This window comes from Cnephaeus nilssonii (genome assembly GCF_951640355.1).
Source record: "Cnephaeus nilssonii genome assembly, chromosome: 15".
In the NCBI taxonomy this organism is placed as follows: Eukaryota; Metazoa; Chordata; class Mammalia; order Chiroptera; family Vespertilionidae; genus Cnephaeus; species Cnephaeus nilssonii.
In genome coordinates, this window is record NC_137086.1 from 63,790,643 (window position 1) to 63,807,960 (window position 17,318).

Here is a 17,318-nt window from a genome sequence, read left to right on the forward strand (position 1 = left end):
TGACACTGTGCCCAGAGGGAACAGGCAGTGACACTGTGCCCAGAGGGAACAGGCAGTGACACTGTGCCCACAGGGGAACAGGCAGTGACACTGTGCCCACAGGGAACAGGCAGTGACACTGCGCCCACAGGGGAACAGGCAGTGACACTGTGCCCAGAGGGAACAGGCAGTGACACTGTGCCCACAGGGGAAGAGGCAGTGACACTGCACCCAGAGGGGAACAGGCAGTGACACTGTGCCCAGAGGGGACAGGCAGTGACACTGCACCCAGAGGGAACAGGCAGTGACACTGCGCCCAGAGGGAACAGGCAGTGACACTGCACCCAGAGGGAACAGGCAGTGACACTGTGCCCACAGGGAACAGGCAGTGACACTGCACCCAGAGGGAACAGGCAGTGACACTGTGCCCAGAGGGAACAGGCAGTGACACTGTGCCCACAGGGAACAGGCAGTGACACTGCGCCCACAGGGAACAGGCAGTGACACTGTGCCCACAGGGAACAGGCAGTGACACTGTGCCCACAGGGGAACAGGCAGTGACACTGCGCCCACAGGGGAACAGGCAGTGACACTGTGCCCACAGGGGAACAGGCAGTGACACTGCACCCAGAGGGGAACAGGCAGTGACACTGTGCCCAGAGGGAACAGGCAGTGACACTGCACCAGGAGGGGAGCAGGCAGTGACACTGTGTGTTCCTTGACGGCACCCTGTAACAGAGCACCTTCAATGTAGGAGCAGAGTCACTGGGAGCTTCTGAGCAAGTGCATCATAGTAACGATTTTTGAGAAAACACTTCCGTGGTCTTGGCTGGGTTAGGTGGCTGTGGCTGAGATCCGTGGCCGTAGGGAAGCATCGATAGGAAAAGAGACCAGGAAAATTTTTTTCCATTTACTGTTTTAGTAGGAAAATTAAAATATTTTTACATTTTTTTCTTGTTTAACCTCTCTGTAAGTAAATGTATGTTGCAGACCTTCATAACTATACATTTTGAACTCTCAGATTATATTTCAGACTAAAATTCAATTTTTGTTTCTCCTCTTTTTAAATAACAAAGAGCTACATTGCTTAGTGCATGGGTGCCCTAAGTTTCAACCACTTGTCCTAAGACGGGCTGATGCAGGACACATCACAGTAAGTGGGTAGTTGCATGGAGGGAGAGGGGCTTGTGCAAAAGAAGCAGTCTCCTCGCCTTGAAACTATGGCTGTTGGGGACTCATGGTTTGTCTTGCCATGCAGTAGACATGAGGTGGGAACCTCGTACGTGCCCCATGGTGTTCTGAAAATAGGGGGATGGAGAAAAGCTGGACAGTTAATGAAATGCAGTATTCTCTACTCTTATCATTTAACCATCTGTTCCTACATTTAGGAGAAAAAGGAATGTGTTGGCTATAAAGAGACTTGGCATTTTACGTCTGTCTAAGAAATAGGAAGACGCCCTGAAATATGTCCCTTGGGTAACAAGACATCTGCTGAGGCTGGGACTGTGAGGCTGTGTGAACACAGATATGTTGGTTCTGAATCTCATCAATCGGCTCCAAACTGAGGACCTCTCCGTGCTGGGGAATGGGGGTGGCCTCAGTCCTACGTGACAAGAAAATAAAAAGGAAGACAGACAGACAGGCAGGTCAAAGAAGTAATAGAGGGGTTTGCAAGATCAGGACTTTGGAATACTTGGCTTTAAACATCCTATTTCTCATCCTGTCTTACCTGTGGTCCAGGATGAGAGGAACGGGCACCTAAGTGGAGGAAATAGGAGTGAAGCAGTAATGAAGGGAGGGATGAGGCTGGGAGGTCCAGAGCATGGGCGGGGTGGGGAACGACGCATGGGATTGGTGGTCTTGCAATAAAATAACATTCTTACCCTGTGTAGTGAGGCAAACTAAGGGAAGTTTTGGCAGTTATGAAATTTCCCCTTTGCTTACATATTAAGTCACTACCAGAAAATTATATAAATTAAACACCTTCTCATCAAATCTTATCTCACTGACTACGATTATTATGTCAGAATTCCATTCCCTTGAGAAAACTTAGGGACATTTTCTCCAATGGAAAATACATATCATACTTAAGAATCATAATAAACTCTTTAAATAACTTTATGTTTTAGCAATATGTAGTTTGAATTAATAATTGCTAGCTTAATTATAGACTGCATTTGCATAATACCCTCATTCTTCTGTAAAAACACTTTTCCATATAGTTTTCTATCCCCAGACTCAACATCTAAAGCTCAGAGAGAAATTTGATTTCTTATTTTAGAGACAAAAATTCTGAAACTAAGCTTGATATTAATCAGTGCTGTCTTTTATTGAATGATTAAACATAAGAGAACCATGCTATGCTCTTTATATGTATTATCTCATTTAATGCTCATGATTAAACCATGAGTTAGTTAGCAACTCTATTTGCTCTGGTTCTAAGATACCACAAATTGAGATCGGATTGATTCGAAAGTCTATGCTTTGAAATCACTACAAGTTACTGACAATGTGACTTACTCAAGCTCAGTGAGCTAGTAAGTGACAGAAGAGGAAATACTGGTAGAAATAGTCTATTTGCCCTTAATTTTTTCCATGCAACCCTAATGGAGAATTTTAATATAGTGGATAATCAGTCTTAAAAAGTCATTGCACATTCATTAAAAACAAATACTTAATTAGTTCATATAAATAATTATGTATTTTTGGAAATTCTAATAGATTTAAGTGTTCCAAGCAACCCTATTGTCTTTATTATTCCTTCATATATGATATGCTGGTTTCCTTCTCATGCTCTAAATAGGTGGAAACGACATGGAAATACTTAGTTAGAATTAAAGCAATGTTAGTGAGCAGTTGTGTATTGAAATATGGTCATTTAGTTCAAGTTGACAAGTTAATTTTGAGCACTTGGTCTGTTAGGTTTTTCATCTACATAGACGAGTAGACACTGTCCCTCTGAAGAATGTTCAGTTCATCTTTAAAGGTTATGTTTAATAAGCATGAATATTCTTGAAAGAAATTATTAGGATTCCTTCTTGGGGGTTATGTTTAATAAGACTGAATACTCTTGAGAGAGATTATTAGGATTCCTGAGAATGGTTTTTATTCTGCATTGGGGGAGAAAGCAAAATGGTTGAGCGCAGATAGAGGTGTATGCTTATAAAACTAAACACAGGAAAGGAACCTAAGAGTTATAACGAGAGGGAGAAATAGTGCTCTGGAGAAGCATGAGAAGGGGACTGTCATATCACTTTGGGTTAGAAGGGGAATCGGCTTCTAACATAAGTGATGTTTCAGAGGAGCCCTAATGGGTGGATAGAAATCCAAAAGGCATTTGGGGCAGGGCAGTCACACGCACAGGGGGCAGTGTAAGTCAAAGCAGAGACTGTTGTTTTCTTATCCTTCGTGTGTGTGTGTGTGTGTGTGTGTGTGTGTGTGTGTGTGTGTGTATTAATAAAAGGCGCCAGGCTGACACCCGGGGCCTGATCGCAGGTCTTGAATACCATTGTCCTTGGGGCAGATGCAGGAGAGTGAGAAGCAAACACTGGACTGGGAGGAAGGAGATGTGCGTGAACACTTCAGTGGTGGCGTTTGTGAACTGAGAGAATTTGGGCAAATCACTTAATCTTTTTGTGCCTTCACTTCCTCGCCTCCAGTGTGGATAGAATAGTGGTTACTTTGAAGGTTGGGTGTAAACGGGAAGGCTTGTGTGGACGTGTTCTGAAACTAAGCACAACAGGAGGCACTGATGCCATGGTAGTTGCCGTCGTTGTTGTACACGTGATGGTAGATGATTCGGTCTGCACCTTAGGAGAAATAGGTTGACAGAAGTGTGGAGGATGGCTTCATCATAAGTGAAGAAGGAGAACCAATCAGGAAGCTCCTAAAGTAATTCAGGTTAAAAATAACAAAGGTGCGATTAGGATGGTAGTTCAGGTAGCCAGAAAGAACGGTAGATACATTGCAGAGACACTGTTTAATTTTCTGTTCATTGAAAAATGGACTGAGGATCCACCGTGTTCCTGGACAGTCTTCACAAGAGGCAGCAGGGATAGAGACGCAGAGTAGGGTGTGCAGATACTTGGGGAGTGAGGTGAGAGGCAAGAAGGGGTCACTGAGTCTTCCCGTGCTTCCCATTGGCGAAACCTTGGAACCAGCAGAATGGAGAGGGGCCACCTCGGGTCCTAGGAGCTTAGCCCACCTGTGATACATGTGTCGCGTGGGCGGGAGATGATGGAGGGTCAGTGATCCTTCCAAGGAGGCGTGAATGCACTCCCTCTCCCCCGCTCCCTGTGTGGGTCTACACCACCTGACATGCTGGGGGAGGAGACTTGCCCAGGGAAAGAAGGCACAAGACCATCCCCAAGAAACTCTCACTCCAAACACCTGACAGAACCACCCCCAACCAAGGGAACTTGAACAGGTCTTCCCCTAAAGAGAGTTTCTCACTTCCCTTAAACTGGACCAACTGCTCCTATGCTTGCTTGGGTTTGGAAGTGGATGTAAATCAGGCAATGGGGTTCAGAGTCTCTGTAAACTCTAAGTCAGTTTCCTGGTCATCAGAAGTTGATTCAGTTTAATCCACAGTCACTTGGTGAACGCAGATATCTTCCAGGAGATGGGCTGCCGAGGAATGCTGGAAGTGACCAGGGGACCCTGCCCTCTCAGCTTCGTGAAAGTGCATGTCAGAAAGCATGCGGCAGACCACTGCATGTTGAACTAACGCTGTCTTCTTAATACTGTTATAAGCATCCCAACACGCTCTCTCTTTGGTCATGTGTGTGATTTGTGTCTTCACTTCTCCACGAATGACATTTTTATGAAGAGGAAAGTGATGTGGGGGGGTGCTTATTGGAAACTCATACTAATATGAGTTTTAATAAAATAAACAACTCCTGCAATACTGATTCCTAAAGTTAAAAGTGCATATGCAGTCCTTCAGAAACACCCTGTGAATTTTGTGGGATCAAGTCCCAGAGAAACAGCCCCCTGTGTATGGCATTTTCCATGGAACTTTTACCACCATGTTGTCCCTTTACTCGGGAGCTTAACTGAAGTGAAAATAGGACAGCCTTGTAGATCTACTTAAAGTATAAAGGGGGCATGAGGCTAGCCACGGAACCAAGAATTTGGTAAAATTATGAGAAATCATAGAAGTGTGTTTCACATTTGTTTAAATCCCTCTCATTCCCTTTCATCTCAAGCTCATTTCTTACCCCTCCATGCTTTACCAAGGCAGGCCTTATGGCGGCTTCAGATGCTACCGACTTGAAATGCTCTCTGTACTAATGTTGTGTGGTTTTCTTCCCTCTAGGAGATGACCTGGCTTCCACCACTTTCTGCTATTCAGCCGCCTGGCAAGGTGGAACCAAGCAAATTTTCATTTCCAAATAAGGTGAGATCTTGTGTCACTCAGGAACAGCCTGCTGTCTTCACGCAGGATTTTCCAGGGACAGTGGGATTTCCCTTTATTGTCTTTTCCTTTGAAAATATTCCTGCCAGAGGCATATGGATCTGATTTTCAACATTTTTCAAACATATATTTATTCATCAAAGGGGAAAATCAAGATTGCAATTTTACACCTACACTTCCATACTTAATGCAAAATGTGATGCATATTATGTGTCATTTTATCTAAGACATTTGTGAAGTTGCTTCTTACAATAATGTTATACATTCAGTGTGATTGCTTACTTTTTCCTTGAAAGCTGTTTAAATTAATAATGAATCTTAAAATAAATGTCTTAGAATTGAGGGCAGGTAGTATTTAATTCCTCTTAGATATCTTTTATAAAGCATAAAATATTATCTAGGACTTTAAAAGAAAAGATTTCCATATTTTCTAAAGACAAGTACACAAAAAGAATAGCCACAAAATATATTTAAGTTATACATGAGTCTAATATGTTTTGTTTGAATACAACATATAACTTCATATTATAAAGGTGAAATTATGCAAATAGAAGGAGCGAAATATGAAAGTTTCCAGTACCCTCGTCCAGATTTTATTTCCCTACCCAGGGACTACATACAAGCAAGAATTTGATGTATAACATTCCAGTCATTCTCTCGGTGCATTATATATACATATATATGCATATGCAGTTTTTAAAACTCATAAATGGTATAGTACCAAAAGCATTTTTCCTAAGGGTTGAAATTTTTCCAGATACCCACAATACATAAATATCCTTGCTAAGTGGTCATATCAACTTTCTCTAGTGAATTATTGAAATAATTATTTATTATAATCATCACAATGATAAATTCCATTCTAATAGTTTTTTTCCTTTTCTTAACAAAATGTATTTGGACAGCTTGCCAAGTGAATATATATTTTCTTCATTCTTCTTAACAACAGCAAAGTATTTTCTAGTATGAATTGGCTGTAATTTATTGAGTCAAACTCCTTTTGATGGATATTCGGTTGTTTATGGTTGGTTATTATCACAAACTCTGTTTCAACAAACAGTGTTTGGCAGGGGCCTCTTTGAATGTCCCCAGTGCTGATGCCAGAGCAGGAACGGTGATGCTGGAGGCATCTGAAGCCGTAATTCCTCTGGACTGCATTTCCAGAGTACTTTGTTGTGCATCTTTGCCAGCGTTTAATATTATCCAACATTTTATCCTTGTTTCTGGGTGGAAATTTGCTGTCTCATTGTTTTCATTTGCATTTCTCCAATTTCTTCTGAGTTTAACAGTGGGCTATTTTTCCTTTGCAACTTACCCGTTCATAGTCATTGCCCATTCATATCCCATTTTAAAAAATGATTTGTGCCAAAACCGGTTTGGCTCAGTGGATAGAGCGTCAGACTGCCGACTGAAAGGTCCCAGGTTCGATTCTGGTCAAGGACACGTACATTGGTTGCGGGCACATCCCCGGTGGGAGGTGTGCAGGAGGCAGCTGATCGATGTTTCTTTTCATCGATGTTTCTAGCTCTCTATTCCTCTCCCTTCCTCTCTATAAAAAAATCAATAAAATATATTTTTAAAAATGATTTGTTAGGAACTTCTTATTGCTTATTCATGTGTCTATTATATATGATACAACTATTGTCTTGTAACTTGATTTATGTACCTTTTATACTAGCAAAGTGTTTAATTTTTGTCAGAGATTTTAAAAAATCTTCCCTGCACCAATATTCTAACCATGTTCTCTATTTTATTCTAAGTCTTTTATAGTTTTGGTTTTAGGTTTAAAAAAATGTTGTGAATGGCATAACATAGAATTCTAGTTGTATTCTTATAAATGGCTAGTAAATTATTGTAACACTGTTAATAAAATTAGCTCATATTCCCCCCACTATTTTGAAATACCATGTTTATCAGCAATTAAATTTCTCATAAATACATAAATTTGTTTCAGGAGTATCTTTTCTGTTTTTTCAGTGTATTTACTTTTTTCCCAATAACTCATTGTTTAAATCAAATGTTGACAAACTTTTTCTGTCAAGGCTCAGGATATAAATAGTTTAGACTTTGCAGACAATATATAAATGAATAACTGTAGCTATGTTCAAATAAAATTTTATTTACAGAAACAGGTGACAGCATCTATAATAATAAAAGCATAATATGCTATTTAGACTGGACGTCCTTCCAGACAACCTTCCAGACGAAGATGTGGCTGTGAGGGAAGCTCGGGTCCCAGGTGCCAGAGGGAAGCCGGTGCCGGCAGCCGGGGAAAGAAAGGCCTACTCTTGCACAAATTTTGTGCATCGGGCCTCTAGTAATACATAAAGAACTCTTATAATTCAACAATAAAAGAATAGCTCATTTTAAGAATGGACAAAGGATTTACATAGACAAGAGCTACAAATGGCTAATAAGTATATGAAATGATACTGTCGCTATTATTAATCAAAATCACAGTGAGAAAATGAGTCAGACATACTTAAATAACTAAAAGCAAAGACAGACAGTGACCAGTGTTAGCAAGGGTGTAGAAAAATTGGGAACCTGCTCTCAGTTGCTGGTGGGATCATAAAATGTTGCACCCTCTTTGGAAAACATTTAGGCAGTTTCTTCAACACTGCATTATCCTATGAACCAGCAATTCCACTCCTAGATATACACCCAAAGAATGAAAACACATATCTATACAAAACTTACACATGCACATTTGTAGCAGCATTAATCATAATCCTATATAATAAAGAGGTAATATGCGAATGGTCATTACGCCGTGACGGGTAACGACCGATCACCAGGAGGGCGGGGCAGCGAGCTATGAGCGGGGAAGAGCTACAGTGGCGGTGGGTGGGGCAGCCAGCTGAGACAAGCGGCAGTGAGCTACTCGCACACAGATTCATGCACAGGGCCACTAGTAGCCAATAAGTGGAAACAACATAAATGTCCACCAACTGATGAATAGATAGACATGAGTAACATATCCTTACAATGGAATACTTTTCAGCATAAAAAGGAATGAAATGGTGTCACCTAATACAATGTGGATGAACCTTTAAAATGTTAAGTGAAAGTCACAAACAACCACATACTATATTATATGATTTCATATATTTGAAATGTCCAGAATAGGCAAATATAGCGAGACAGAGAATTAGATTAGTGGTTTCTTGAAGCTCAGAGGTGGGGAGGTGGGGTTGAATGTTGGCTAAAGGGTAAAGGGTTTTTGTTTTGAATTGATAATAATATTCTAAAATTTATTATGGTCGTAAACTCTGAATACGCTAAAAAGCATTAAATTGCTTAAGATAAAACAAATCAAAGGCTGGGCTATACTTGGCCTATGGGCTATAATTGGCTGACTCCTACTTTAAATTATTAATGATTTTTGGCCTATTTATACATACATGTGGTCAGGCCAGAATCCGTTTTTATTATCCAAAAGTCCTGCCTATTGTACATTTTTCTCTTCCAGATCAATTTAAGAATCCTCTTGATGACCTGTTGTTCCTTTAAAAAAAATCTCCTTGGAATTTTGTTTAGTTTCTAACTAAATTTAAGAAAGTGTTTCCAGCCCTAACCGGTTTGGCTCAGTGGATAGAGCGTTGGCCTGCGGACTGAAGGGTCCCAGGTTCGATTCCAGTCAAGGGCATGTACCTTGGTTGCGGGCACATCCCCAGTAGGGGTTGTGCAGGAGGCAGCTGATCGATGTTTCTAACTCTCTCTCCCTCTCCCTTCCTCTCTGTAAAAAAGCAATAAAATATATTTTTAAAAAGAAAAATATATCCATCTGACAATATCATCTTCCTGTCCAAGAATTTGGACATCTCTGCACTTCTTTTCATACCTTCTTGCATGTTCTCTGGTAAACATTCTGTTCTTGTAGGTCTTTCACATTGGCTCTGTGGGTTATCTCAGATATTTAACGATATTTGCTTACTTTTGTATTTCAGTGAGCTTTTTAAAAAGTTTTTATGTTTTAATTAGTCCTCACTGGTGTGAAGGAAATTCACTGGATTTTACAATCTACTTACTGAATTCCTTCTGGCTCTGGTGGATTTTTGGTGAGCTTATATTTTCCTAGTAGGGGACAATAGAGTGCATAGCAAGGAGGAGGTGGATGCTGATGGTGACTAGGAATGGATGACTTTTCAGCAGAGAGCTTAAGGAAGACCTTTTGGAGGAGCGGCATTTGAGCAACTCCCTGAAGCAGGTGAGGCAGCAGGTCGTGCAGACGGGGGGCAGAGAGTTCCACGGAGATGGAAGAGAAGGGAAGGGCCCCGAGGCAGGAGCATACGTGGATCTTGGAGGCACCGCAGGGCCAGTGGGGCCAGGGCAGAGCCAATGGGCACGGAGAGCAACTGACAGAGAGGTACCCACAGCGTGGGGCTGTCAGGACACTGGGAATATCAGATTGGGCCTATTTGGGTAATCCAGAATAATCTCCCATCTCACAGTCATCATTTAATCCCAGCTGCAAAGCCCCTTTTGCCATGAGAAGTAACATGTTCTCAGGGTCGGGAAATGAGGATACAGGCATCTTTGGGGGGCCCTTGTTCTGCCTACTGCAAAGACTGTCATTAATGTTGACACATACTGTACCCCTTCCAACCTGTATCTCAACTAATTAGTATTCTGTCAGTTGGAGACTTGCATTTCCTTAATTAGATAGATTATTAACATTTGAGGTTATCACTGTATTGCTAGCATGAAGGATCTAGAATTGTTCATAAAATTTGAGGGGCAAAATCTCCTAAACGAGCAACAAATAATTAAATTAAGCCCCTATTAAGATTAAAGGGGCGACTTGACCTCACCAGGAAAGTTGATTTAACTGCATTCTGAGTTGGCTGCACCACTAAATTAATTAGCTAAATACTTCCGAGAATTTCCCCCATTTGTCCGGGTATTGAAGGACATAACATCCAGTGAGGTCAGTTGTTACCGAATGTGGGTATTTCTCCTATTCTCTGAACACTTCATCTGGAGTCACTGTTCACTGGACAAATGCTACCAGACACGTCTGCCTCATTCTTCAAATCTCAAGAGTAATTGAATTGGGTAAAGAAAAGAACGCGTAACTTCTTTAAATTGGCTGCCATTATCAGGTATTTCCACAAAGGTGGGGGGAAGAATTTGCTTTTCCCTTTTCCCTTCATTTCTATAGCAGTCTCCAAAGTAGTGAAATGCAAATAAAGAACTGAAAATTGTAGAATTTTCCCATGCTCAGAAGGCATACAGGTAAACCTAGTGGCATTTCACAACCATGTCACAGAGCGATGGGTGCTGAGTAGGCATACGGGCAAACCTAGTGGCATTTCACAACCATGTCACAGGGCGATGGGTGCTGAGTCCGGGGATCAGGCCTGGCCTGAGAGTGCCCTGGCTGACAGGGTTGTGAAGCATGCGCGGCGGAACTCGGCATCCTTACAGAAATGCCCGTGTGCTTGCCTCCTCTGGGTGCCCAGAAGGAGAATGAAAGCCGGGGGGTGAGGAAAGTGGCAAGTTCACTCCCTCCCGGGGTTGCTAGGATGCCTCAAAAACTACCACGAAATGTTTGGACTAAAACTCCATGTTTAGCATTACCTCAAATCAAACATCGAAATTCATTGTACATTACATTACTTTAACTATTTGGTGCTTTATAGAATACGATTCAGAAGAAAGGGATTGATGGGGGTGGAAGGCGATGAAACCAAATCAGATGGTTCTTTTTCCTCTAGGAATTAGCTCACTGTGTATGAGGGGAGGGCATCAGAGAATAAGAGAAGGTAGTTTTGCATTTCTTGCCTTTTGTAGTTCTAACGACGGGCTGGTAGACAGACAAGGAGAAGTCTGAATGGTCCAGTCCTCAGGGGTTCCAAACAGCAGTTTTGAAGTAATGCTCGCACAGTATTAGTACTGGTATGTCCTGCGTTGGCAACATGGCTTAAGGATGCCTGGACTTAGTGATGTAAGGTGCGTGGTTTTTCACATTGTAAGTTCCCTACAAATCAGGATGTGTTTTACAGCTGGTGGCATCTTACAGTTCATTGGCAGCAGTTTTCTTTGCTAGCGGTCCCTGAGATCGGCAGCCTCCTGCACTTTTGATGGCACCTTACACTTGGGGGACATATAGTGGTCGCTGTGGCGCTCCGTGGAAGGGCTTCCTCAGACACTGGGGAGCTTGTTGATTTCCGTCCTCAGCAAAAGGATTTGTACCAACTTGACTTCTCAGCTAAATAGAGCTCATATAAGGAAGCTTTCGGATCCCCACGTACCAGACAGGAGTTTAGGTTTGGGGATTCAGGAGTTTAGGTTTGCAGATTCCATCTGCAAGTATTCTTCTAAGAAGCCAGAAGTGGGTGTCACCTTTGTGCATGTAACCGCCAGGTGACACATTGGAATCACACTGGCGAACCAAAAGCAGCAGCTCAGCCTCCGAAATGACCCGATTCGGGATTACAGACAACTTTTGTATACTTTCCTGTTTCTCTAAATTTTCTTTAATGAGTAGGTATTACTCTTCTTTGTTTAAATACTCAGTGCTACTTAATAAAATGGAACAGTCCTTGAGTCAAGAAGATGATAATAGTAGCAGCCCTTTAATGCTATTTATTATTAAATTGTGTACCTTAAATATGTGCAGCTCGTGTTATACTGTTTATGCCTCAATAAAGCTGCTTTGTTGTTGTTGTTGTTTTCAAAAATGAGTTCATAGTTGAAAAGAGAAAAGAAGCTCAATATCATTAGTCATTAGGGAAATACAAATCCGAACCACATGAGAAACCTTTGCACATCCCCTACAATGGCTGTCATAAATTTTATAAAAATTAAAAACAGAAAATAACAAGTGTTGGTGAGGATGTGGAGAAATTGGAACCCTCAGACATTGCTAGTAGGAATGCAAAATGACTCAGCCCCTGTGCAAAACAGTTTGGCGGTTCCTCACAAAGCTCAACATAGAATCGCCACATGAACCTGCAGCTCTACTCTTAGAGACTCAAACAAGGACACATGCATGTGTGTTTATGGCAGCACTACTCATAATAGCCAGAAGGTGGAAACAGCCCAAATGTGCATTAACAGAATGGACCTGTTAATAAAAACGGCTGTGTACACACAATGGCACATTATTCAACCACAAAAAGGAATGAATTACTGGTACAAGCTGCCACGTGGATGAATCTCCACAACAGGCAGCGTGAAAGAAGCCAGGCACAAAAGGTCACGTCATGCATGATTCCACTGCTACGAAATATCCAGAACAGACAAAGTTATGGAGTCAGGATGCTGATTTGGGGGTACTAGGGGCTTAGGAGGGGGGCGGACACTGCTTAATGCTGTGGAGTTTTATTTTGAAATGATGGAAATATTCTGTAACTAAAGAGAGTTGGTGGTTGTACAACATTGTGAATGTATTAAATGCCACTGAATTGTTCACTTTAAAGTGGCTAATTTTGTGTTATGTGAATTTCACCTCAATAAACAAAACAAAAAGTCTACAATACAAAAGAGAAGTGATTGTGAACTATAGTACCAGAACTTTTTAACGAGCACATTTATGCAAATGTTTTTCATTACAGTAGCTGGTAGAAATTGGCCAGGAATATATCTCACATTCAACTTTGATTTTAAAAGTCAAAATGAGAAAGTTAATTGATATTTCTTGTTCTTTTAGGACTCTCAGCTCGTTTCCTCTGGACACAATAATCCAAGTAAGAAAGGCTTCTCTCTACAGCTTTATGAGTGTATATGTGGTGGTGGTGGAGGGGGGGCTTTTGAGGGGGTGAGTAGGGGAGATGTATGCAATAAACATGTGAAAGAATTTCACTATAAACAAAATAAAATGGGGAAAAGGAGGGCCATTTGTTCAAATATGTTCCAAATGTGTGAGGTTCATGTGACTTTGAGAGCCCCTCTATCTTTTTTCAAGAAGAGGAGGCCAAAACTAAATGGTGGTCATCAAAACAATCATAGGTTGAAGGAACATTATTCTTTGTTATAGCTGGTTTCTGGTATATGTGGAAGGGAAACATTTTTTAAAAACACTAATTAGTTATCTAAATTGAAAGAAAAAGAACGGGCAAAGAGAACCAATCAGAAGCCCTCAAGATTAACGGCCTTAGAAGCCATGAAGAAACCATGCCCTCTCTCAGAGACAGACTGAAGTGTCTAGGAAGGAATTCCTTATTGAAGCCAATCGCATGGCTTCGTTGTCAAAGAGAGGATGTTATCATTCCATGAAGTAGTGTTTTCATTCTCTTCTTTGGCCCTACTAATTGTTGTTCATGTTTTCTTGAGCATTAAAAATGCACACGCTATCTCATTCGTGTCATGAACAACGTCCACAAAGACTGGGCTTCGTTCCATCTATGACTAGCCAGTCAGCTGAGAGTACCCCTTGCCAATTACAAAGCCGTATTTGAACATGAAAATCACTCTGAGCAAGCAGATGTGTCTTTGGAACTGAGGCTCACTCACTGAGCATCTGTGAGGGCAGAAGGGCTGGGAGAAAAGACATGCGGACAGATGTGTTAGGAGGCCCAGACTTCTCCTGCACAGCTGGAGAAAGGTCAGGGTAGGGCAACGGTGGCAAAATGATGCATAGACAGTATCACTTAATCATCTCACCCTTGGCTGGAATTTGCTGTGAGCACGTACCAGCAGATAGGAGAAATGCCAAGGGACTTGAAACCTAAAGAACATCATCAATTCAGTAGTAAGAAAAGGAATTAGGAGAAATGCCTGGCTAAGTCCATGAGGTGTGCAGGCGTCAGCATCATGTGCCAAAGACTAGAGCAGCGGTTCTCAACCTTTCTAATGCCGCGACCCTTTAATACAGTTCATGTTGTGGTGACCCCCAACCATAAAATTATTTTCGTTGCTACTTCATAACTGTAATTTTGCTACTGTTAATGAATCGTAATGTAAATATCTGTGTTTTCTGATGGTCTTAGGTGACCCTGCTAGCGGTTCTCAACCTGTGGGTTGTGACCCACAGGTTGAAATCTGCTGCTGTAGATGTATGATATAGATGCTAAGAGAAAATAGTATGTTAATTGAACAGAAAAATATTTTTAATCCAGATCTTTTAAAGGATACTTTAGTGAGTTTGCTAAATTACTGGTTAATTTAATTTTAGAAAATAAAAGCTTATTAAGCATTGAGAAACTTAAATATTAAAAAAGAGGTGACCTATGTCTACATTTTATTAAAGTCTGGAGGTGCCCTGTTCAAGGGGCAGACTGAGCATGAGCACCCCCCCTCCCTCCAGAATCTCTGTTTAAATTACCAGAACTTTGTTGCAATGGACATAAATCTGTAATAGCGCTGAGGACAGAAAGGGGTGCATGCATCAACAAGCCAGAAATTCAGTTGAGTTCCTGGAAAACAGAGTAGACAGGACCCTCCTATGAAGTAACCCTGGGCAAGGAAGGTCTTAATGAAACAAACAGGAACCAGCTCTAGTGGTGGTGGGAATGTCCTTGGGACTCCACAACAGACCCCAGGTTTCTGCTCAGTCTCACAGGGAACAGGCCTGGCGCTCAGAGAGTGGTAGGGACCTGGGCCGTTCTTCCACCTATAGCCCCTCCACCCCCATCCTAGCTGGTTCTCATACAGAGATTTCCATCTGGATTCACCCCCCACCACCACCACCAAAAAAAAAAAAAAAAAAAAAAAAACCAAATAACACGATAACGTTTGCTAAGAAAAGAACAGTTGACCAGAAGCCCTAGTTGGGAGCTGATACCTAAGAGAAGCATATAGATTCTGAGGTAATACCAGACTCTAAAAAAAGACTTATGTCAGTAGTGGAAGAAGAGTTAGCTTTTCAAAAACAAAAATGCTACACACCCAGAGTAAAGTACTTCTTTCTTGGTGTGGAGCGTGATGAGAGGATCAGGGCTCCCAGCTTGTCTTGAGGTCTCTCTTCTCCAAAACCTGAATAAGGTCTCCAGTTAACATACCCTTCCATTTACAAAGAGCTCAAAGCAGCATTTCCTGCGAGGGATATGTGTGTGAGGAAAACAGATCAATATACTACTACAGGAAACCCCCATCAATTACCTTTGTTAACCAACTGCTATCGTTCAAAACATGAATGTGTCACCAATAAGTACCAAAGAGGACTGACTCCAGAGGAAATCCACTTAATTCAAGAAACAGAAGAAAAAATGTAAAGTATAATTGCAGCCTTCAGAAATATTTGAAATTATTGTATTAAATAAAAGGAAAGAACAGATTGGTATGAAAAATAAGCAGTTACAGAACAAATGAGCACTTGAGAATTAAAAATATGGTTCACAAAAAATTAATAGAAATTATTGGTAATAGCAGAAGTCTAGAATTTGTAATATAAAGTTGAAAACATTTTTTTCTGAACATAAAGCAAAAGACAGATGGAAAATTTGAAAGGAAGTTCAGATACATGGAAGATTAATTGGGGTGGAAAGGTCAACATTCAGCTAATAGGAATACCAGAAAAAGAAAACAAAATGGAGAAGAATAAGTAATAATAGAACTATAATTCCAAGGGAAATGAGTTACTCCATATCACAAACACTATATACTGTGAAGCAAGAGACCATGAACAAGAGGAGAACAGCAGATACAGAGAATTAGACAGACCCATAAGGAATTCAGATATCAGGATTACCCAGCCCGAACATAAAATTAGAGTGCTTGCTTCAATTTCCAGAATGGGACGTTTGAGAATGTGGTTGAGAACAAGAAGATTTGAAGAAGTACTAATCAGACCTCCAGAAATGAAAAAAAATAATAACAAATGAAAATTTCCTCATTCAGGTTGAACAGCAGATTAGATACAGCTAAAAACAATGTATTGGGAAATTGAATTTAAGAAATTATCTAGTGTGCAGCCTAGAGACAAATGGAAATTAAGAAATGTATGGGATATTCCCTGGCTGATGTGACTCAGTCTAGTTTTGTCCTGTGCACCACACTGCAAGGTCACCAGCTCGATTCCTGGTAAGGGCACGTGCCAAGTTTGTGGGTTCGATCCCTGGTTGGGATGCATACCGATGGATGTGTCTCTCTCCGTCTCTCTTCCTCTCTCTCTAAAAAAAAAAAATCAATAAAAATATATTTAGAAAAAAGGAAACGTGGGGGATAAAGTAAGAAATACTTAAATATGGCATATATTTAAATAGGATTTCAGAAAGAGATGAAGGAACAGAGGAAATATTAAGGAAGATAATGGCTGAAAAAAATTTTAGAATTGAATACACTAACCCACAAATTCTAGAAACCCAATGCATATTAAGCAGTAAAAGTAAAAGGCCACACTAGACACATTATAGTTCGTCTGCAAACCTTATAGATAAGGAAACAATTTTTAAACTGCACTTTAATACCGTCAGAGAAGCAACAATTAAACTTCCAGGTGACTTCTTTCTCAACAGCTATAGGAGACAGTGCAATTATAACTTCACTTTTGTGTATCTGGAAATTGACAAGGTGATTCTCAAATTTCTCTGATAGAACAAAGGCCCAAAAATAGCTCAGACACTCCCAAAGAACAACAAGGTTGGAGCCTTGCCTTGCCATATTAAAAATATATAAATGTTTTAAGCTAAGTAATACAGATAGTAGTAGACAAATTGAGCAATGAAAGAGAATATGGGACCTAGAAACAGGCCCACAAATATATAAAAATTAGATTCATGACAGAGCTGATAATGTAGATCAATGGAGAAAGAATGAGCTTCTTAATTGGTTATCTATGAGAAAAATGAAATTACCTTATGTCATATAAAAAAAATTCTCCTGGTATTTGTAGAAGATCTAAATGTGAACAGTTTAGTTATACACTTTCCAAAGACAATATGGAACATATTTTGATGTACTTCTTAAATACAAACACAACAAATTATCAAATATAGGAAAATAATTGATATATTCAAGTAAATTAAAATTGAGAACT

General features: G+C 40.7%; 1 protein-coding gene across 4 annotated transcripts in view; it reads left to right on the forward strand.

The window, feature by feature from the left end:
- The window catches only part of AFF3 (ALF transcription elongation factor 3), a 514,559-nt gene that overhangs the window by 328,930 nt on the left and 168,311 nt on the right, over positions 1–17,318 (forward strand). For all 4 annotated transcript variants that reach the window (XM_079792550.1, XM_079792551.1, XM_079792549.1 and 1 more), the window contains 2 exons: positions 5,297–5,377; positions 13,053–13,089. In XM_079792550.1, coding sequence (XP_079648676.1) covers positions 5,297–5,377; positions 13,053–13,089 — 118 coding nt within the window. The remainder of the gene's footprint in view (positions 1–5,296; positions 5,378–13,052; positions 13,090–17,318) is intronic.